Here is a 23,527-nt window from a genome sequence, read left to right as displayed (position 1 = left end):
AAAATAAACAATTACATAAAAAACAAAAAAACAATTATAACAATTGTTTTTTATGTAAAACGAGATTTAAATGTTCAGTGAGAAACAACAATATAATTCCTTTCGAGTTTCTAATAAATAAATTTGTTGAAAGCAGATTAATTTTTTTTCTGGGGAGGGGAGAGGGGGGGGGGGGGGAGGGGACGAGGTCTTCACGACCCAGTCTCACAAAATTGAGCGGAGATTACCTTCCTCTCCGGGACAAGACAGAAATAGGCTGAAGAAAAAGTAGGTAAAAATACAGTAGGCTGAAGAAAAAGTAGGTAAAAATACAGTAGGCTGAAGAAAAAGTAGGTAAAAATACAGTAGGCTGAAGAAAAAGTAGGTAAAAATACAGTAGGCTGAAGAAAAAGTAGGTAAAAATACAGTAGGCTGAAGAAAAAGTAGGTAAAAATACAGTAGGCTGAAGAAAAAGTAGGTAAAAATACAGTAGGCTGAAGAAAAAGTAGGTAAAAATACAGTAGGCTGAAGAAAAAGTAGGTAAAAATACAGTAGGCTGAAGAAAAAGTAGGTAAAAATACAGTAGGCTGAAAATAAAATAGGCTGGAGAAAGGAAGCTGGAATTCAATACAAATAACCTGAATTTAAATGCCAGAGGTTTCAGAGGCATCAAGTTCTGTGGTAATTGTACACATGACTCACAACTGGCCACAGCAGGTGTGTGTGAAGTTAGCCATGCAGCAGGTGTATAAAGTTCCGAATGCAGCTGGTGTGTGTGTGTGTGTGTGTGTCTAGACGCTATTGAGATATCAGGTTCCTTAAACTATTAATGTTACCATTATAAAACCATCCCTTCAGCTAACTCAGTATCAGTCGACTGAAATTGCCGAGTCACAGAAGATAATTCAACGAGAAACACACAAGACTAACTCAAGAGTATCATCCCCCAAGTCCCCCTGAAAAAAGATTGAGCAAGACCAGACCAGTTCCAGGGGCTTGGCTTACATCCATAAAATATGCATTGATAACAGGTCAAGGGAAGCTCCACCGATCGCCGAGTCGGGATCCTAAACTTGTTGAGAAAGCAACTGATGAATGCATGATCAACCGAGGACAATTGCAGACCTCATATCAATTAATATGAAGATGCTGAGGATAGCAGCAGACCTTAGATCATTCCATCAGGTGCTGAGGACAGTAGCAACAGACCTCAGATGAGAAATAAGTGCCATTAGTTAATGGGGACATGCCATGAGAAGTGGGTCCCCCTTCCGAGACGAGTTAATAACATAATTAAGCATATGCTGGGAGTGTTTCATGAGTTATGAGGCCCAGGAAACACTCTGGTCGCTTAGGAGATGAAGTTAAGTTACTGTGATTAACTTGTGAGGAACTTAAGAGACGGGAAGTTACGAAGCTTTTTATACGGGTTAAGATTTTGGAATGGCTGTTTACTGTCAACTTTGTGGCTATTTTGTCTTCACAACTCTGTCCTATTCCTTATTTATTATCTGTTTCTTCATATAGTCCTTCTCTTCCTGCCTCTTCCTCTTTGGCATTGACGGGGAAAGGTTGCCATGAGGCATTGCAACTCGTCCTCTTACAACGTCGCATTTCGCTCGTAGGCGTTACATAAGGGCCAAAAAATGTCGTACAAGAAAATGTAAGCGAAAGCGAAAGTGACGTACGGTACCCGTTTTCTGTTTTGGGTCCTCTGGTAGAGTAGGAGAGACCACTTTAAATAGTCCGTTTTCTTGACGTTGGGAAACTTTAGGAGGACGGGCAGGTCATTGACAGGCAAGAGTCGTCATTTAGTGACGCAGCTCAGCCATTGACGGGAGAGAATGGCCGTAAGACCGTAAGGGGGAGCCAGTCGGCCGAGCGGACAGCACACTGGACTTGTCATCCTGTGGTCCTGGGTTCGATCCCAGGCGCCGGCGAGAAAAATGAGCAAAGTTTATTCACCCAATGCCTCTGTTACCTAGCAGTAAAATAGGTACCTGGGTGTTAGTCAGCTGTCACGGGCTGCTTCCTGGGGGTGGAGGCCTGGTCGAGGACCGGGCCGCGGGGACACTAAAAGCCCCGAAATCATCTCAAGATAACCTCAAGAAGATCATTGTAAAACACCCTGATTAGCGCACTCTGAGCTCGCTAAGCTCAGCCAGCTAAGCTCAGCCAGCTAAGCGAGCAGTTCGTTTATCGCACCACGTTTTTGGTAACGTGGGGGCGTTAGCCACACATACATGCCCCACGTTATCTAAACAATCACAGGAAAAAGGTTATCATGTATAGCCAAACTCAATTACGGGCTCACCATAGCCCGTGCTACATGGACACTTCGTCCTGAGTAGCTAAATCTTTAACAACAATAACATCTAAAACTACTAATATATTACGCTTAAAAAAATAAAAATAAAATAAGTCGTCCGTTTGAAGTATTAGCGCGCGCACGTCTGACGTAATGACGCGGTTTCTGCTGCTTGATCAAGCCTTTCGTATAATTAGCGAAGCCTTAATGGTTTCGCTAAGTTCAAGCGAGTTCACTGCCCAAAAAGGATTAAGGTGATTTTAATTTCGCATTCTTCTCTCCCTCTGTAATTATCATGGTAGCCAATTACCGATAATTTAGAGGTAATTAGACCCTGAGCGGAGGGAACTTTGGGAGGAGGAAGGCTGATTCGCGTATCTTACTCGTTTTTAAATAATTATGAAACTCAAAACCTAAAAAAAATATTACGATTGTAGCGACGAAAGCAGTTTAGAGAATTAGCGGATAAAGTTTAAGTTTTATCAATATAGTCTTGAGAGTCTCATGATATCGTTCAAAAGGGGTTAATTAGCAAGTAGATGGAATTAGATCTATTATATAGTGTTCAAAGTGGAATCAGATTTACGGGCTATTCATGCCCGTGCCACCTCTTGGGTGGCTTAATCTCAATCATCTGGAGTAAGATTTATTTAATTAACGAAGCTGAGACTGTAGATTATAAGGGTGTAAGACTCATATTACTTTATGTAATGAGGCAAATTAAACAATTTGTTTGTCAAGAAAAATACACACACACAGATTAGTACGTGAACAAGGGGACACATGTGGAAACTGTGTACCCAAATGAGCCACAAGAACGTTAGAAAGAACTTTTTCAGTGTCAGAGTAGTTAACAGATGGAATGCATTAGGCAGTGATGTGGTGGAGGCTGACTCCATACATAGTTTCAAATGTAGATATGATAGAGCCCAATAGGCTCAGGAATCTGCACACCGGTTGATAGTTGAGAGGCGGGACCAAAGAGCCAGAGCTCAACCCCCCACGCAAGCACAACTAATGAGCGCACACACGCACTCGTGTGTGTAAATCGTGTTTAAATTATATAAGTAATGTGGGTAACCTGTTTATTCTCAAGGTGTCCCGTGGGCTTGAGGCAACTGGTGACCTTCCCTAAGCTGCAACCCACAACTATTACCCATCCCCAGAGAGCCCATTCACTCCCCCCTCTCCCTTACCTTCCCTCGCATTCACCCACTTACCTTACCCTAGTCAATCTTCACTTATCCCCCCTTTCTATATACATCATACTCTGTATCATCTATCCTCCTCTTCCTCTCTGTTTCCTCTCAATTCATCCACCGATAACCTTCTACTCCCTACCTCATTATTCCTCCCTGTTTGGACTCTACATTCCCTCCCTCACTCCCTCACTCCCAGCAAGTAGCTACGCCGACCACTCCGCGTCCTTCAATAAGGTGAAAGTCACTTTATGTAACGCCTTTTTGCGAATTTGTAACCCCAATGTGAGAGTGATTCTTAAACTGCTTTATTTTGCGTTGGGGTTATTCAGTATGTTGGGTACGTTCTGTATTTTTGGAGTATGTTCAGTGTTGAGTATGTTCAGTTTTAAGTATGTTCAGTGTTGAGTATGTTCAGTGTTGAGTATGTTCAGTTTTAAGTATGTTCAGTGTTGAGTATGTTCAGTGTTGAGTATGTTCAGTGTTGAGTATGTTCAGTGTTGAGTATGTTCAGTTTTAAGTATGTTCAGTGTTGAGTATGTTCAGTGTTGAGTATGTTCAGTGTTGAGTATGTTCAGTTTTAAGTATGTTCAGTGTTGAGTATGTTCAGTGTTGAGTATGTTCAGTGTTTAGTATGTTCAGTGTTGAGTATGTTCAGTTTTAAGTATGTTCAGTGTTGAGTATGTTCAGTGTTGAGTATGTTCAGTGTTGAGTATGTTCAGTTTTAAGTATGTTCAGTGTTGAGTATGTTCAGTGTTGAGTATGTTCAGTGTTGAGTATGTTCAGTGTTGAGTATGTTCAGTATGTGCAGTGTGATGATTTTCATTGTTAATACTATTTAAATTGTCATCATTAATAATAATAATAATATTATATGCTTAAGGCTAACAATGCCAAAACTGTTGCATAACCTGAAAAAACATATTTTATTAAATGGCTCCAAATTAAAAAGCATATTTTATTAAATGGCTCCAAATTAAAAAGCATATTTTATTAAATGACTCCAAATTAAAAAGCATATTTTATTAAATGGCTCCAAATTAAAAAGCATATTTTATTAAATGGCTCCAAATTAAAAAGCATATTTTATTAAATGGCTCCAAATTAAAAAGCATATTTTATTAAATAGCTCCAAATGAAAAAAAAAATTATTAAATAGCTCCAAATTAAAAAAAAACATAATTTACTAAATGGTTCCAAATTAAAAAACCATTAAAAACCAAAACTCTAAAAATTATCAGAGGTAAAATAATTGGATATTATTTATCCTGCGCTTGAAGGAGGCTTTCGTATTACGTGTGCTAATTGGTACGTTGTGTGTTTGGTAATTGGATGAGTGTTTACCATTTGCTTTAAGAGGCAATTGGGCATCACGTTCCGTAATTGGACAGAGCGGGCTAATTGGACATTACGTGTCATATGGACACCTTAATGTAGTATATTTCGCTCGTTATCCTGTCCGCGATTGTGTGATCTTTAGAGCATCTTGTCCGGAACAACGTGTTCAAAACACGTGTGTCATGCTGTACATCGTGTGTGTGTGTGTGGTAATTGATGCATTAGTTCTCACTAATTAGTGTATCACTTGTGTTATTAATTGATGTATCACGTGATGGCTGATGCATTACACTGAGTCAGTAATTGATGTATTGTGTCACTAATTGATGTAACATGTATACTAATTGATGCATCATGTTGTGGTACTAATTGATGTGTTACATGTGGTAATTGCTATATGAAACGTGGGAATAGAGTCATAATTTCATGAAATAACAGCTTTCATAAGTCTGAAGGCTGTTACTTTACTGGAGGTGATAACTTACTGAAATGGCTACATTACGTGAGATGATTAACTGTGTGTGTGTGTGTGTGTGTGTGTGTGTGTGTGTGTGTGTGTGTTTTCCTGCCCTTCTCATTTGCACATTTGCTAATCTTATGTGTTAATTTGTTCAACGCGTGTGTGTTGATTTCATCAGCACGTGAGCTAATTTTCGCCTTATTGTGCTCATTTGTATTAAACCTTTTCTCAACACCATAAACATTGTGCTATGCCAAATTAATTAACAGTTTGAATGGCCGAAAAAATTACAATGCTCTATTGGAAAATTAAGAATATTTAATCTTACAAAACAAAGCTAAAATCTAATTTACTTTCTTAGTTTTCTTAACAATTAGCAAGCTACATTTTTATTTATATTTACGTATATATTCAAGAGTTCTTAATTCTTGTACAGCCACTAGCATTCATAGCGTTTTGGGCAGGGTCTTAATCCTAATTTTCCCCGGAATACGACCCGCCAAATCGTTTAACAACCAGGTACCCATTCACTGTCGGGTGAACAGAGGCAACAGTTAAAGATTGGCGCCCAGTAAATCCTCCCCGGCCAGGATACGAACCCGGGCCAAAGCGCTTGCGAAACCCCAGGCGAGTGTCTTACCACTTCGCCAAGGGGACTGCTGTTATAGTTGAAAGGTCAGGTAAGGTTGAAAGGAAAGACATGAGGATAAGGATTTGGGATGGGACGGGGGAAAGGAATGGTGTTCAACCACTTGGAAGGTCGGAGATTGAACGCGGATCTGTAATGCAGCGAGACCGTCGCTCTACCGTCCAGGCCACTTGGTTAAACAGTTAGGTAAGTCAACACAGGTATCCCCGAGGTAATATTCCTACAAACATAGACCCACACTACAATATCCTCCACATCGTGGTCAAGTCGGTATAGTGCGTGAGCTTTTGGGAGTCCAGGAACTCGAGTTTGATCCTATTAAGCGGCCTCAATGTTTTTATTTAATCAAGAGTTAATCAACTGTTGTGGGTTGCATCATGTACAAGTATTAATACACATTGGCAATGAAGAGTTATTCCCCTTGGGTATTTTGTTGCTAATGTTAGTCTAAAGTATATGAGTGGGATTGGGGGGTTATAGATAGGAGCTGCCTCGTATGGGCCAATAGGCCTTCTGCAGTTACCTTTGTTCTTATGTTCTTATGTAAATTTCTCCTAATTAATATGATTCTCTGAATTGTAAATGTATTTTTATTCTTTCAGATTGTGGTCCTTGTGGTTAGCTTGGCCGCCTGCGGGCTGGCGGACAAGCTGCCTTCCTCTGGGGGCTCCACTCAGGTATGGTGGGGATGGAGGTGGTTAGTAGGGTGTGGCTGGTGTGGTGCAGTGAGGTGTGGCTGGTATGGTGCGGTGGGGTGTGGCTGGTATGGTGTAGTGGGGTGTGGCTGGTATGGTGGGGTGGGGTGTGGCTGGTATGGTGGGGTGGGGTGTGGCTACTCCAGTATGGTGTAGTGGGGTGTGGCTGGTATGGTGCAGTGAGGTGTGTGGCTGGTATGGTGCAGTGAGGTGTGTGGCTGGTATGGTGAGGTGGGGGTGTGGCTGGTATGGTGGGGTGGGGGTGTGGTGTGGCTGGTATTGTATGGAAGTATGACTCTACTGTCTACTCCCACAGTCACCTAACAATAATTTCCTTAATTTCAAAACAATATAACATTAAAAGTAACTAGTCATGCTTTCCCTTATCTCCTAATTTTAATAATACAAAATCAAGTTATCGCTAACCAAATCTTGTTTTCTAGGTACTCGCTCGAACAGTCAGTGTCAAAACACCAGAGAGAGTCTCGACCGTCATCTCACATTTCACCCCTGCCGACCACCGATACGAAGCAACCGGGAGTGTTGTCATTGACAGGGCTCCGTCAGCAACTTCGGCGGCAAGTTTGCCTCGGGCATCTGTCAAGCCTCCGAGTCCATCACCGGCGCAAACTTACGGCGCTCCGTCCAGTCCAGTTCCTGCAGCCAGGGCATCTTCTCCCTCAGCTTCCAAATTAGCTCTCACCCGCACCGTTTCAGTCAAGACCCCTGAGAGAGTCTCCAATGTTATCTCTCACTTCACTCCTGCAGACCACAGGTACGATGCCACTGGATCTGTCGTCATTAACAGAGGTTCGTCACATCAAGCTTCTTTAGCAAGTCAAGCATTCCTCAGCGGATCCGGTGCACGAAGTATTCAAGCTGCTCCAGTTCGATCTGTTCCTGCTCCAGCTGCCCCTGCTCCTGCTCCAGCTGCTCCAGTTCGAGTATCAGCACCTGCTGCTTCTCAGTTAGCTCTCAAGCGCACTGTCTCGGTCAAGACCCCAGAGAGAGTCTCCAATGTTATCTCTCACTTCACTCCAGCAGACCACAGGTACGATGCCACTGGATCGGTCGTCATTACAAGAGGCTCATCAGCTCAAACGTCTTCAGCAAGTCAAGCTTTCCTCAGCGGATCCGGTGGTCGAAAGGTTCAAGCTGCTCCTGCTGCCCCAGCCCCAGCTGCTCCAGTTCGTGTTTCAGCACCTGCTCAAGCCGTCTTTGTTGCTCGACCAGCTGTTTCTGCTTCTGCCTCGCAGTTAGCTCTCAAGCGCACCGTCTCAGTCAAGACCCCAGAGAGAGTCTCCAACGTTATCTCTCACTTCACTCCAGCAGACCACAGGTACGATGCCACTGGATCGGTCGTCATTACAAGAGGCTCATCAGCTCAAACTTCTTCAGCAAGTCAAGCTTTCCTCAGTGGATCCGGTGCACGAAGTATTCAAGCTGCTCCAGTTCGATCTGTTCCTGCAGCCCCTGCCCCAGCTCCAGCTGCTCCAGTTAAAGTTTCAGCACCTGCTCAAGCTGTCTTTGCTGCTCGACCTGCCGCTTCTGCTTCTGCTTCTCAATTGGCTCTCACCCGTACCGTCTCCGTCAAGACCCCAGAGAGAGTCTCAAATGTTATCTCTCACTTCACTCCAGCAGACCACAGGTACGATGCCACTGGATCTGTCGTCATTACAAGAGGCTCATCAGCTCAAACTTCTTCAGCAAGTCAAGCTTTCCTCAGTGGATCCGGTGCACGAAGTATTCAAGCTGCTCCTGCTCCAGCTGCTCCAGTTCGAGTTGTTCCTGTGGCCCCTGCCCCAGCTGCTCCAGTTCGAGTTTCAGCACCTGCTCAAGCTGTCTTTGCTGCTCGACCTGCTGCATCTGCTTCAGGATCTGCCTCTCAATTGGCTCTCACCCGTACCGTCTCCGTCAAGACCCCAGAAAGAGTCTCAAATGTTATCTCTCACTTCACTCCTGCAGACCACAGGTACGATGCCACTGGATCTGTCGTCATTACAAGAGGCTCATCAGCTCAAACTTCTTCAGCAAGTCAAGCTTTCCTAAGCGGGTCCGGTGGTCGAAAGGTTCAAGCTGCCCCTGCTCCAGCTGCTCCAGTTCGAGCTGCTCCTGCCCCAGCTCCAGCTGCTCCCGTTAGTGTTTCAGCACCCGCTCAAGCCGCCTTTGCTGCTCGACCTGCTGCTTCTGCTTCTGCCTCTCAGTTGGCTCTCAAACGCACCGTCTCCGTCAAGACCCCGGAGAGAGTCTCCAATGTTATCTCTCACTTCACTCCTGCAGACCACAGGTACGATGCCACTGGATCTGTCGTCATTACAAGAGGCTCATCAGCTCAAACTTCTTCAGCAAGTCAAGCTTTCCTCAGCGGATCCGGTGGTCGAAAGGTTCAAGCTGCTCCAGTTCGAGCTGCTCCTGCTGCCCCAGCTCCAGCTGCTCCAGTTCGAGCTGTTCCAGCTCCTACTCAAGCCGTTTTTACTGCCCAACCTGCTGCTGCTGCTGCTGTTGCTGCTTCAGGTTCTGGTTCTCAATTGGATCTCACCCGAACTGTTTCTGTCAAATCGCCAGAGAGGGCCTCCAATGTTATCTCGCACTTCACTCCTGCAGAACATAAGTACGAGGCCACTGGATCTGTCACTATTTCCAAATCCGCAGGTGGATCTGGTCGACTGTCATCTGCAGGTGCTTCCAGGCTCTCATCTAGTGCCTTTGGCCTAGCATCAGGGGGTGGCAGCGGTCAATCGTATGCTAGTGCCAGTGGGCAAGCATCAGGCAGTGGCTATGGACAGGTGTCAACTAGCTCAACCAGACAAGCATCAGCCTCATCTTCATCTCAGACAGCAGAATTTCAACGCTCGCAGGCGGCAGCAGCAGCAGCAGCAGCAGCAGAAGAATTACAACGTTCCCAGGCAGCTGCAGCTGCAGCAGCAGAATTTCAACGCTCCCAGGCAGCAGCAGCAGCAGCAGCAGCGGCAGCAGCATCTAGGCGTTCTCAGGCCGCAGCAGAAACAGCAGCAGCAGAATCCAGGCGATCTCAGGAAGCAGCAGCGGCAGCAGCAGCAGCATCCAGGCGTTCTCAGGCAGCAGCAGCAGCAGAAACAGCAGCAGCATCCAGGCGGTCTCAGGAAGCAGCAGCAGCAGCAGCCCAACGTTCTCAGGCGTCATCATCATCATCTTCATCCTCGGGATCATCTCAGTCCTTCACATACCGTCTAGCCGCTCCGTATGAGGGAGGAAGCTCCGTTTCTTCGGCTGACCTGTTGGCCGAGTTGGAGGCGTTCAGAGCCGATGCAGCTAGATCCGGCGTTAAAATTACTCAGGATGCCCGAACAAGACAAGCTGACAGTACAAGCGTAAGTATTCGTTTAAAGAAAGTAAAAACTTAGCCTATATGCATTTAGTAATATATTAATTATGGAGAGTTTGAGACAGAGGACAGATGACGGATCCATCAACAACGAATATACAGTTCTACTTTATGCATAAGAACATAATTATGGAAACTGCAGAAGGTCTATTGGCCTAAACGAGGTAGCATCTATATGCAATACTTTAAAAAAAAATAAAAACATAATTTCGAAACATATTGTACAAACTAACCTGCTTGTATTCCCAGGGCTCAGACCCATACAGCTTCAGCGTGCGAGTGGAGGATCACGACACCACAAATTACCAGAGTCGAGATGAGTGGGTGGGAGCTGATGGCATTACCTATGGCTGGTACACTGTCTTGCTCCCTGACGCCTACTTATACAACTACTCCTACATTGCTCACCCTGTTAAAGGCTACCAGGTACACCTTGCAGGAGGCTCAGTATAGCCCCCGACCTCCTTCTCTCCAACTCTCACATTTCTTTGTCTTTAAATCTTTAAACCAAAAAATAAAAAAAAAAAGAGTTCATTAAAGAAAAGCTCCTTGCCATGCCTTTGCTCTTGTTAAACGAGGAAAGTTAACTCTATATACAATTTCTCTTTTTCATTATTTCCTTATTTCCTAAAATTCTGAGAGCTTCAAACTCATTCCCATTCTCTATATCTTGGCTTTGTACAATACAATTACAAGATGGCTTTAAGTCCCTGTACTCTGAACAGGTGTTTGAACACCATTCAAAACAAGTTCCACTCATGGACATCGAACAATACCCCCTCACTTGTTGAGTAAAACTATATATACCAGTACAAATTTAAAAAAAATATATTTCTATGCAAAATATAAAAATATGTAATTTTTTTGACTTGATGGAAGGGATGAGAGTCAGGTAAGATATTAATGACGCAGTTATTATACATGTTTGTTGCAGCTTTGTAATGTCACCGGTAGATGGCGTCTTCTCAGATTGTCTGGGGAGTATCTGATAGATACAACGAAGGGCCTTAGGGGAGGGGGGGGGGTGGCCTTGTGAAGTGACAAATTGATTCAGGAATTGCCCTTTAGGATCTTGAGGAATGACAGATTGATAGAGCAGTGCTCTTTCAAGAGAGAGAGAGAGATAACTCAGTTCCATCAACTCCCATTACGTTCTGTAAATCATAATTTTTTTCTCAAATACTAGGCATGAAATATTGGTTAAATCATTACTTCTTGATAATGAAGAGGAACTGCCTTCCTCACCGTCATAAGTAAAGTCTGACGGTCCTCAGATGAGCAAAGTTCAGAGCTCGATCAGTTCTCTGAAGTCGTGCTGGAGAGTTTTCCCAGACACCGAGGAACGCTTTAAGACTGATGGCCAAATTATGGTAAAGTGTGTGCCAATATTCTATATTTGAAATAATTCTTAGTGTTAATCGATGAGCAGTAAAATAAGGTACAGTGAAAATGTATTAATAATACATTTTTAGTATGTGTGTATATATATGTGTGAGTGTGTGCATGTAATCCTCCAAAAGAGAGGGTAACATGGTATTAGCTATTTTTAAAACATTTTGACCGACTCCCCAAGAAGACAAGAAAAAACTATTTTCAGGTGATATGGTTCCCGCCATCGCAGTTGAGATTCCCACTTGACCCGCTTCCTTTCACTAGCCGTTGTGTCTAACTCTCCTGCCAATCTTTACAGGTGAAGGTGACCCGCAAGGACTCTGGTATCGCCCTCAAGCCCGTCGAAGCAGACATCTTTGCTCCAGCAACGATCTTCTCGAACCAGGGTATCACCCGACTTGCTGACTTCGCAGTTTCCGGAGTCAACAACGATTACGAATCCGAAGAAAACATGAACTATGATGAGAGTGCATCGATCACTTTTGCCAACTCTTTGGCAGAGGCTGAGAAAGTTACGAGGTCACAGTCTTCGTCGTCCAGGCCAGCAGTTTCTCTAGGCCCTGCTAGTCACTTGTGCGGCTTCCGAATTGTTCGTGAATATGGCACTGCCGGCTCACGCACTCTCCCGATACCTTCAGGCTCAATTCTATGCGGCTTCGGTCAGTCGGATGGTCAACGCTCTGCTGTATCCAAAGCATTTGCTAGTGGAGCCTCCGCTGGCTCTGATGTTCAGAGCTTGAAGACTTCAGGGAGCAGCTTCTCTTCAAAACAAGAATCAGGTTCGGGGTCCATCCGTGCTTCATCTAGTGGTTTCTCTTCTGGATCTGGTGCCATTACATCTGGATCTTCAAGTTCTTCATCTTCTCAGTCATCTGGATTTGGATCAAGTAGCTTCTCGGGATCATCAGCATCTTCTGGATCTTCAGCCTTCTCTGGCTCTGCAGCATCTTCTGGCTCTGCCGCGGCTTTTGGCTCTGCCGCTGCTTCTGGCTCTGCAGCTGCTTCTGGCTCCTCCTCCAGCAGTTTTGGTGGAGCTGCAAGTAGATCAGGCTCGACTGGGTCTTCATCAAGTGGCTCATCCTCTAGATTCGCAAGCGCATCTGGCCGTGGAGCTGAACAAGAAGAATCCGATAATTCATCTGAAGAAAGCCAGAGCTCGTCATTTAGCAGCGTATCCTCAAGTTCTGGATCCTCTGGTTCATTCGGTGGATTCTCCTCTGCGTCAGGCCAACGAAGATCATCATCTAGCAGCTTCTCCTCAGGATCTACCAGCGGAGGATCAGCATTTGGCAGTCAATCGTCAGCTGGTGCGTCTCTCTCACGCTCTGTTTCAGTCAAATCCCCTCAACGAGTGTCAAGTGTGATCTCACACTTCACTCCCGCTGAACATATTTATGAAGCAACTGGAAGCGTTAATATCGACTCTTCAAGACGGGCATCCAGTGGACCCGCGAGGTCTGTCTTTGTGTCCACGGCACCTGCACAGCCTGCCCTTGTCTCCTTCAGCAAACCAGCCGTTTCAACTGCTGGGTCATCTCAGTTGGCACTTTCCCGTACGGTCTCTGTCAGAACGCCCGAAAGAGCCTCCAATGTTATATCACATTTTACTCCTGCTGACCACAGATACGAGGCCACCGGATCTGTCACAATCAACAGAGCGCCTAAAGTCCAGGCTTCCTCTAGTGTGGCCCAGGTCCGCGCTGTACCTGCTCCAGCACCTGCCAGACCAGTTTCTGTAGCCCCGAAACCTTCTGCGTCTCAACTGGCGCTCACTCGCACCGTCTCCGTCAAGACCCCGGAGAGAGCCTCCAGTGTTATCTCTCACTTCCTTCCCGCGGACCACAGGTACGAGGCCACTGGATCCGTCAGCATTAGCAGAGGCTCCTCGTCAGCTCAAGCTTCTTCAGCAAATCGTGGTGTCTCAAGCGCACCAAGCGCCCCAGCTTCACCCGCACCACGTACCCTACCTCAGGCGGTTCCAGCTCGTGGGTACGGTCCTCCTGCCGCCCAAGCTGCTCCACGTACCCCTTCTGCATCCCCCTCCCAGTTGGCTCTCACTCGCACAGTCTCTGTCAAGACCCCGGAGAGAGCCTCCAATGTTATCTCTCACTTTACTCCAGCAGACCACAAGTACGAAGCCACTGGATCCGTCACCATCAACAGGTCATCGGCTTAAACAATTCATTTGCGTCACTTAAACGAGTGACAGCCTTTTCCAGCGGAAAGTTTCACTACCAGTAGCTTAGAAAATTATAGTTATACGCAAATATTTAAATATATGTGAATAATTTTCAGGGAAGCTCACTAATATTTAGGTAACACCGGAAACCATTCCCAACTCCACGAGCTGCAATTAAAAGTATCTTTCTTAGTAATTTAGCTGTTAATTGTACGATCCGTCGTAGTCTCAATTATCCCTAACAAACAGCTAGGATTTTAGTGATTTTCCTTCGACTTTTCTTCCTGATTTTCCCCACTCTGCGACATGTCTTACATTGCACTAACTATACTGTGTGGGCTTGGTGGTGTGGGTAACGTAACCTGAATTTCTTCTTAATTTTCCTGTAAACATTGATGATCTGTTAATCCATTAATTCATTTGATCTGACTGTAGTTTGATTCAACATTTGAGATGCTCATGAAGTCATTGTACGAATGACTGACAGACTACGAATCCGTGACGTCATATTCATTATTTATAGAGTGACATCTCTCATAGGGTAAATATTTATTTATTGTACAATTCTCTTTCTCACGTAATACGATAAAGTGATAATAAAAGATGAAGAAAGCAAATATGTATCATTTCTCACCTTTCTCAACCCCAAAGGTTCTAACCTACACCCTCACTCTCTCTCACCCCTTGATTCTCACCGTTCTCTCTCTCACCCCATTAAAATTTTCCCCCCTATCCAATAGCTCTTCCACTCTCCTTCTCCCCAAATAGATTTCACCTCCCCTCTCATACAACAGATCTGACATCCCCCTCTCCCCCATAAGATCTCACCTCCCCCCAATCATCAGCGAATTAAACGACCAGAAATCCACGCTAATCGCCACCTTTAACAAACCTTTCGTGCCAAAATTGGACCTTTACAAACACCTTAAGTTTCAGGGTGTGGAGTAACTGAGTGGTCTACGCTCTCGTCTCGCAATCGAGGGGGTTCAATAGCAAGGAAGAACAGAAACGGTTTTACCTTTCATCTGATGCCGATAGGGAGCCGGTCGGCCGAGCGGACAGCACGCTGGACTTGTGATCCTGTGGTCCTGGGTTCGATCCCAGGCGCCGGCGAGAAACAATGGGCAGAGTTTCTTTCACCCTATGCCCCTGTTACCTAGCAGTAAAATAGGTACCTGGGTGTTAATCAGTTGTCACGGGCTGCTTCCTGGGGGTGGAGGCCTGGTCGAGGACCGGGCCGCGGGGACACTAAAAAGCCCCGAAATCATCTCAAGATAACCTCAAGATATGCCTCCTATTCACCTAGCAGTAAAAATAAACATCCCGGAGTTAAGGAACGGTTGTGGGACTTCGGTGAGCCAAAGTACATTTTTTGTTTTCTGTCCCCGACAATGGGGGAGAAAATAACTTTTATATCATAAAAAAATCTTCTTCCATCTATCAGTTTGAAATGAAGTTTCTAATTGTTAAATATAATCGGTTGATACGCTACTGCTGCGTATTTCGGCAGGTGAAAAGTGGAAGCGTAAATTTAAACTCCGGTAGTACCTTCTTTTAAAAAAAATAGAAAAAAGTAAAGGATCTGGGGAGTAAGGGATGGATGAGGGGGAATAGTGTAAGGAATAAGCAGAAGGAAAGAGAGTGTGAGGTATGAGGATAAGTGGGCATTTTATATAAGGGATGAGGAAAAGGGAGGATAGTATAAGCGAAGAGGAGAAATGGATAGTATCAAGGATGAGAGAAGGATAAGCTGAGGCCACCCAAAGAATTACACACAATACTGAACACTTCAACAGCTCTAACAACTGTATTGTACCATTAACCACTGTATGTTATTGTATCACTACAATAACATACATTACATCTTCACAAGGATATAGTATGACTCTACCAAGCAACTCCAAACATAAAAATATATATTTCACACCTCATTTCCCCTCTTTCCAAGTGCACGAATTACCAAAAAGATCTTGTTTTTATATATATAAATTATACAAATCCCGAAACAAAATGACTAAAAGATGGACTCAGGTTGGGTTATTTGACCAAAAAAAAAGCACACATCAGGTTCTGCCTAGATATAATCTGCTCCATTGATGCTGACAGGCATCAATGTATTGATGATGATGAATGTTCCTGACTAGAAATCAAGCCAGGAGATGATTGATGTAAATCCCTCCGGCTTTACAGTTCACTGACTCGGTTTTTTTGTTTTGCAAGACAAATTTTCCATTGGCGAATCACCAGATACAGATTAACCCCCCCCCCCCCCCCCCACACACAATAGATATCAAGTCCAAATGTAACATAAATGAATGTATACAGAGGATAAAAATGCAATGCAACGTTATGCAATATCAAAAATAAATCACCGTTGTATTGAAATTTTCACTGTATCGGCCTCGAGAGGTTAAGTGTGTTGCTTCGGCTTCGTACGGTTCTGGTTAAGCCAAACAGTCGTTCTTTTTTACGGAGTGTCATATCGAGAGAACGGACTGGAGCCGAGACGAGTGGCGTGCCGCGGGGGATGTGTCTTAAATCCCTTTTTCTTATCCGGATAAATTATATCGATAACGGACTATATATAAACCGTGCAGGGAAGGAGCTCCCCAGTGCTGCTAAACCGGATTATTAATCCTTAATATCTCAACTACTAAACCGAATTACTATTTACTATCCCAGCTGCTAACCAGATTATTATTTACTACTATCTCAGCTGCATAACCGGATTATTAATCACTAAAAATCCCAGCTCCTATACTGTCCCCATACCCCAGCACGTATCCTAATATCCCTGGTATTATCAAGTCCTTCTATCCCTTCTGTAATCCTGACCTCCTATCCGTGCTCTTATCCTTTCATATACTGTACAGTCTTACTGGTTTAGCATTTTCTCATGATAATTAATCACCTTAATTACCTGGGAGAAAAAAAAAGAGTAACAACTTTACTGTAATTATTACTTTTCACGTCTAGTAAAGCTCGGCAAATTGGGCTAATAACGTGTAAATTTCTATGTAGAAATAAAGAGGAAATCTTTTCATAACTAACACACAAAGAGACAGATAAAGATGGAGTGATACAGGAAAAAACAGAGACAGATAGAGAAACCGACAGACAGATTGCCGGAAAGCAGACATATAGACAGTCTAGTATGTCTGTCACTGGCTCTTTGCAGGAAAGGGTGGAACAGTCAACACGTGGGTCATGGGACGGAGTGACCAGAGTGTCTGATTCTCTTATAATACCATTAATAACACCAAAGGCGCCGTCAGTATGTTTTCAGGATTAATGAAGTATAACAAAATATTAAACAGTTTACCCATTGGTTTAGCAACTGTGGGAGAATTGCCTATTTATGCTGAGGCATAACATGATGAATTTTTTGTAAATTTTCCCCAGATCAGTGCGTAATGTTTTATATTACTATGAGAAAAAGTGAAATATTATTTTCAAAATATTTAGCTAGGCGTAGCTAGCGCCCAGTGCCAAAATCAGTCATGATGTCTATCATACGTTCAATGGCACACTGTTCCCTCTTAAATTATGATGACCCCAAATGGACCATGTTGGGCGTGTACCCCACAGGTATCATGGTGCAAAGTTGAGTGGGGCTACCCCAAGTGTCTGGTCCTCAATCTCAGACAGATATTTCCCATTATAGATATAGATGAAGGAATTTATTTACAACGTATGTATTGCAAATATATTCAGACAAAACTGAAACGATAAATTATTGTTTTCAATTCCAGGAAATGCATTTTGCAAATTGCTTACTTTTCTCGTCAGTCTTCAATAAAATAAATCTCTGCTAATTTCAACTAATGCATTCCAGCAAAACATTTGTCATCTGAATATTGGTATATATATATATATATATATATATATATATATATATATATATATATATATATATATATATATATATATATATATATATATATATATATATATATATATTAGATGCTTGGGTGACAGCTTCTCCTCCATATCAACCTACCCTGGCTTTGCGCCCTGGAGAGGTCACTTCAGACCGACAAGAAGATCGCAACTCCATAGTCTCCTGGACAAACGCGAAGGTTTGTCCAGAGAGTTGAAGATGAAGATTTTGGACGATGACACTATAGCTAGCTCCTTAAACCCTCTCTTTGATGACACAAGACAAATAAAGAAACAAAGGAGAAAACCTAGCTCTCTCCCTGTTCCTCTCTAAGTGTGAAATCGCCTCCTCAAACTCAAAGACAAATCCGTCTTCATGAAGCATTAGTGGTTTTATCAGGACTACTGGCTTTTGTAAGATGAATGTCACTGTGCAACAAACTCATCCCTTCTGTGCAAAATTAAATTCAAGTATGTTGAGGCTGCGAAATGTGAATGATTCTATTTCTCCAAAAATTTAATAAATAGCCTCTTAAATTTTAATTTGATAAATATTGTTAAATAATTCTTTCAACCCAATTTGATCCCAAATGTGTTCGTTAGTCAACTCTAAACACTTAAAATAAAAGATTGAAAAACCTGAGAGAGTTAATTCAACCGCATTGCGCAAAATCATATAAAAATGGGATTTTTTAAGACATATTTTACCATGGAACAAAGATAACTTATATTTAGAATTAGAAGCTTTGTTCGTAAATGATTCGTTCAAATCATAACATTTGTCGCTCGAGTGAAGAGCTGTAAATTGTAAATAAACTTGTAACTTACAAGTAGTTACCTACTAATATGATACTTATATTTGCAGACCAAATAACAAACTAGAATTATAAAACTTACAAAAGGCTCAGAAAGACTTGTTTATAGAAGCTAGAGATTTCGATACTAATACAAGTTTCTAAGCATAACAACGCGACTTTGAAGCTAGAAAGACATTTGAAAAAAAATTAGGAATAGCCTTTTACAAGGGCATTTTTTCTTTTTATCTAAAATTAATGTTATTCAACTTATTGACGCCTTTCACAACTTTGAATAATTACCAGATATCATAATACGGCAGCAACTGGTGTTCATTTTAATACTTATGACCCAGAATCACAACGAGTCTATTGAACTACCGCGTCCCAAGGGCTGTTATCATAGAGCGTCCATCCACCTCATACACAAGACTCCACAGAAGCACGTTTAGCACGCCAGCAAGTCCCTCTCTCCCTGGGGATTGTTGAATCTTTAAAACATAGCGATGAAAACCATACAGAAATAGGAACATACCTAAAAAATTGGTGGATTTGAGTCCCTCGATGATCAACCGTCCCTTACCTGTAATGGAAAGAAAGCGAATTATTTATGGGCACTAATTAATTAATTAAATAAATTTACACATTTCAATCCTCATATATCATATAGAAGTCAACACCTGATCAATCATATTTTAATCCATATATTTATAAACAGCTTGGGTGAAGGTGACACTTGATGATCGAGTAGTTGCTTACCTTGCCACTCGAAGAGGGCGCTGAGGTACCTAGATTACAGGTGTCAGACGAGGGCGCGTGCTTGACCCAACACTGCCTACGACAACACCCACGTACAGAACAAGCAGCTTTTCCTGTCCTGATGGCTCGTTTAATCCTCACATAAACAAAGTGCACTTTTATAGGTCCTTACTAGAGAAGGAACGAGTAGTTAAACTACGCTCGTCTCTGGTAACCTGTGTCCGTCACTCAGACCACAGAACAACCATCAGTAATCATCAGTGACCCGCGGAAGTAAAGGGTCGACAGAGTTCCCTTTCGAGGTTCGAAGCCCCCCGCTGATGAACCCACTCGAAGCCAAGTGCCAACCCGACCTCATTAACAAAGGCCAAATGCTCGTTAATTCCCGTTGATCTCGCTAACGAGCATTTTGGTCTTTCTTAATGAGAGCTACAAGTGGAGGTTCATCACAGCCCAGCAAACACATTTGTCAAATGCTTGACTCACTTCGTGTGTTCGAAGCGCGCCTCTCTGACTGCTTCACCCGCGTAATTTAAACAAATAATTCATCTCACTCTCATAAACACTGGACAAATGCTTGTTAATCCACCCCCCCATGCCCCCTCCCTGCCTGATTATGACAGAAAAAACACTTAATTGTAGCCAGTTACGCACAACTGATGGCGTTCGAATTTTTCTTGAACTGTACCTTGCTCACTTCCTATGTTCGAATCTCTTTTCGAAATTGATAACGAACATAGCTCAGAACTAAACTAAAAGTGAGGTGCTTCTTTCAGTGGAGATATTCCTCGTGTTACATTACCCTTTATTGAATAGTATAATACTACTTCATCACTGTACCTTCGTGTATATCTACCGTCACGCTGTGACCATTAAACTGACGTGAAACATTAATTGTTCCTGAAGCGCTCGACACACATGTTTGGATACACTGTACCGAGGCTACAGAATATATAAAGGTATTTCCTCTATCTTTACAATTCCAGTCCAGTCTGGTTCGTTCTCGCAATCTGGAATTCCGGGTTCGAATCCCAGGCGGAAAAGAAGTGTTCAGAAGCGTTTCCTATCACCAAATGCGGCTGTTCACCTTGCAATAAATAGGTACTCCTGGAGTTAATTAGTTTGTTGTTGGGTTGCATCCTGGGGGAAGGGGGGGGGGGCATAGTTCCACCTTAGGGGGGGCCCCTCGATATAAGCCTAATATCTCTAACACCAGACCAAAGACGTTTATCTAATTAATAAAGATCTTGTAGTTTTTATCCATGTGATACTTTGAAATACAGACAGGCGCTTGCCTACCTAAATTCCCACACACATACATATTGATACCAAATTTAATTCAAGGAAATTAATTGACAGGACCTTAAAATAATTCTTAAATGGTGAATTTGCGATCAGAAATTCAGGAAATGTTTGAATGTTTCACCGAATTTGTAAGAATTTAAAACGTGTCAATTGTTGAGGCAAAGATTTGAAATAGTCTCCTCGCCAAAGATCATTTAATCGTTTTCTTTCTCATAATGCGAGTTGAGAACTTTAAAATTTTGGTGTAACTCGTTTATCTATAAGATGCCTTTTTAAAATGTATATGATTTTACATTATTGAGGATCAGAAGCTCGTTGCCAGTGTATTAAGACAACTGCTGTGTGTTACATCTTATAAAAGGTTAGAAGTGTTAAAAAATTTCACTATTTCAGAAGTATTTTGTTATCCAATCAACTAATTTCCTTGAGTTAATTTTGGGTTTAATATCTCAATCAATCCTTCTGTTTAGAGAGTACTTAGAGCATCAATGTGCACCATCGTAGTACATATATTGATGTTATTAACAATTAAATGCGTTTGGAGACTGTAGCAGTCTCCGTGGTGTAGTGGTAAGACACTCGCCTGGCGTTCCGCGAGCGCTATGTCATGGGTTCGTATCCTGGCCGGGGAGGATTTACTGGGCGCAATTCCTTAACTGTAGCCTCTGTTTAACGCAACAGTAAAATGTGTACTTGGATGAAAAAACGATTCTTCGCGGCAGGGGATCGTATTCCAGGGACCATAGGATTAAGGACTTGCCCGAAACGCTACGCGTACTAGTGGCTCTACAAGAATGTAACAACTCTTCTATATATCTCAAAAAAAAAAAAAAAATTAGAAAGTAGAATTTGGTACAACTGAATTTGGACAAACCAGGAAACGCTTTGCATTTCTAGTACTACAGTTGGATTCGTTCTCGACTCACAATCGAAAATTCCGGGTTCGAATCCAGAAATGGGACAGAAATGGTTTGGCAAGTATCCTATCACCAAATACACCTGTTCACCTAGGTCTGTAGTATGTCTCTGGGGTTTGGGGGGAGGGTATATAGGCGTGGATACACTTGTGTGTGTATTTGAACGCCTTTCATGAGCATTAAAAACCACATGATTTGTATTAATTAGGTAAAGTTCTTCGTTTCAATATTAGTTTTTTGAATACAGGGCAAGTTACAGGGCTGTAACTTGTAAATTGGCAAGGTTTTCGTCTACTATTACTACAATTGCTACTACTGTGGCTGCTACAGCAACTAGACTACTACAACAACTATTACTATGTTTGAAATCTTGAATGTAGGAACGTAAATTGTAAAGATGGAGGAAATACCTTTATATACTCTTAAGCCTCGGTACAGTGTATCCAAACATGTGTGTCGAGCGCTTCCGGAACAATTAATGTTTCACATCAGTTTAATGGTCACAGCGTGACGGTAGATATACACGAAGGTACAGTGATGAAGTTGTATTATACTATTCAATAAGGGTAATGCAACAGGAGGAATATCTCCACTGAAAGAAGCACCTCACTTTTAGTTTAGTTCTGAGCTATGTTCGTTACCCATTTCGAGAGGAGATTCGAACATACGAAGTGAGCAAGGTACTGTTCAAGAAAAATTCGAACGCTATTAGTTGTGTGTAACTGGCTACAATTAAGTGTTTTTTCTGTCATAATCAGGCAGGGAGGGGGCATGGGGGGGGGGGTGGATTAACGAGCATTTGGCCATTGTTAATGAGGGTAAGATGAATTGCTTGTTTAAATTACGCGGGTGAAGCAGTCAGAGAGGCGCGCTTCGAACACACGAAGTGAGTCAAGCATTTGACAAATGTGTTTGCTGGGCTGTGATGAGCCTCCACTTGTAGCTCTCATTAAGAAAGACCAAAATGCTCGTTAGCGAGATCAACGGGAATTAACGAGCATTTGGCCTTTGTTAATGAGGTCGGGTTGGCACTTGGCTTCGAGTGGGTTCATCAGCGGGGGGCTTCGAACCTCGAAAGGGAACTCTGTCGACCCTTTACTTCCGCGGGTCATTGATGATTACTGATGGTTGTTCTGTGGTCTGAGTGACGGACACAGGTTACCAGAGACGAGCGTAGTTTAACTACTCGTTCCTTCTCTAGTAAGGACCTATAAAAGTGCGCTTTGTTTATGTGAGGATTAAACGAGCCATCAGGACAGGATAAGCTGCTTGTTCTGTACGTGGGTGTTGTCGTAGGCAGTGTTGGGTCAAGCACGCGCCCTCGTCTGACACCTGTAATCTAGGTACCTCAGCGCCCTCTTCGAGTGGCAAGGTAAGCAACTACTCGATCATCAAGTGTCACCTTCACCCAAGCTGTTTATAAATATATGGATTAAAATATGATTGATCAGGTGGTGACTATTATATGATATATGAGGATTGAAATGTGGAAATTTATTTAATTAATTAATTAATGCCCATAAGTAATTCGCTTTCTTTCCATTACAGGTAAGGGCCGGTTGATCATCGAGGGACTCAAATCCACCAAGTTTTGAGGTATGTTCCTATTTCTGTATGGTTTTCATCGCTATGTTTTAAAGATACAACAAACCCCAGGGAGAGAGGGACTTGCTGGCGTGCTAAACGTGCTTCTGTGGAGTCTTGTGTATGAGCAGGATGGACGCTCTATGATAACAGCCCTTGGGACGCGGTGGTTCAATAGACTCGTTGTGATTCTGGGTCATAAGTATTAAAATGAATACCAGTTGCTGCCGTATTGTGATATCTGGTAAATATTCAAAGTTGTGACAGGCGTCAATCAGTTGAATAACATTAATTTTAGATAAAAAGAAAAAATGCCCTTGTAAAAGGCTATTTCATTTTTTTTGTTCATATGTCTTTCTAGCGTCAAAGTCGCGTTGTTATTTTTAGAAACTTGTATTAGTATCGAAATCTCCAGCTTCTATAAACAAGTCTTTCTAAGCCTTTTGTAAGTCATATAATACTAATTTGTTTTACGGTTTGCTATTATAAGTCTCATATAGGTAACTATACTTGTAAGTTACAAGTTTATTTACAACTATTCAGCTCTTCACTCCAGACACAAATGTTATAAATTTGAATAAATTATTTTATAATTTATACATTATTTGAATAAATAATGTACAAACAAAGTTTCTAATTCTAAATGTAAATTATATTTTTCCATGTCAAAATATGTCTTAAAAATCCAAATTTTCTAGGATTTTGCGCAATGCGGCTGGAATTACT

At 42.6% G+C, this 23,527-nt stretch overlaps 2 protein-coding genes across 3 annotated transcripts in view; both read left to right on the top strand.

The window, feature by feature from the left end:
• Positions 1-14,180, top strand: part of LOC123745804 (pneumococcal serine-rich repeat protein) — a 32,019-nt gene extending 17,839 nt beyond the window's left edge. The window contains exons 2-5 of one of the 2 annotated variants that reach the window (XM_045726808.2): positions 6,536-6,610; positions 7,072-9,978; positions 10,242-10,418; positions 11,683-14,180. In XM_045726808.2, coding sequence (XP_045582764.2) covers positions 6,536-6,610; positions 7,072-9,978; positions 10,242-10,418; positions 11,683-13,560 — 5,037 coding nt within the window. In that variant the 3' untranslated portion in view covers positions 13,561-14,180. The remainder of the gene's footprint in view (positions 1-6,535; positions 6,611-7,071; positions 9,979-10,241; positions 10,419-11,682) is intronic. The other variant, XM_045726809.2, reaches the window with a different exon arrangement.
• An 8,207-nt stretch (positions 14,181-22,387) lies between these two features.
• Positions 22,388-23,527, top strand: part of LOC123745805 (adhesion G-protein coupled receptor D1) — a 107,788-nt gene continuing 106,648 nt past the window's right edge. The window contains exon 1 of the mRNA XM_069317636.1: positions 22,388-22,589. The gene's annotated coding sequence lies outside the window, so the exon portion shown is untranslated. The remainder of the gene's footprint in view (positions 22,590-23,527) is intronic.

The sequence above is a fragment of the Procambarus clarkii genome, chromosome 88 (genome assembly GCF_040958095.1).
Source record: "Procambarus clarkii isolate CNS0578487 chromosome 88, FALCON_Pclarkii_2.0, whole genome shotgun sequence".
Taxonomy (NCBI): Eukaryota; Metazoa; Arthropoda; class Malacostraca; order Decapoda; family Cambaridae; genus Procambarus; species Procambarus clarkii.
Note: the sequence above shows the minus strand (reverse complement) of the source record. Positions and strands in the feature narration are given on the sequence as shown.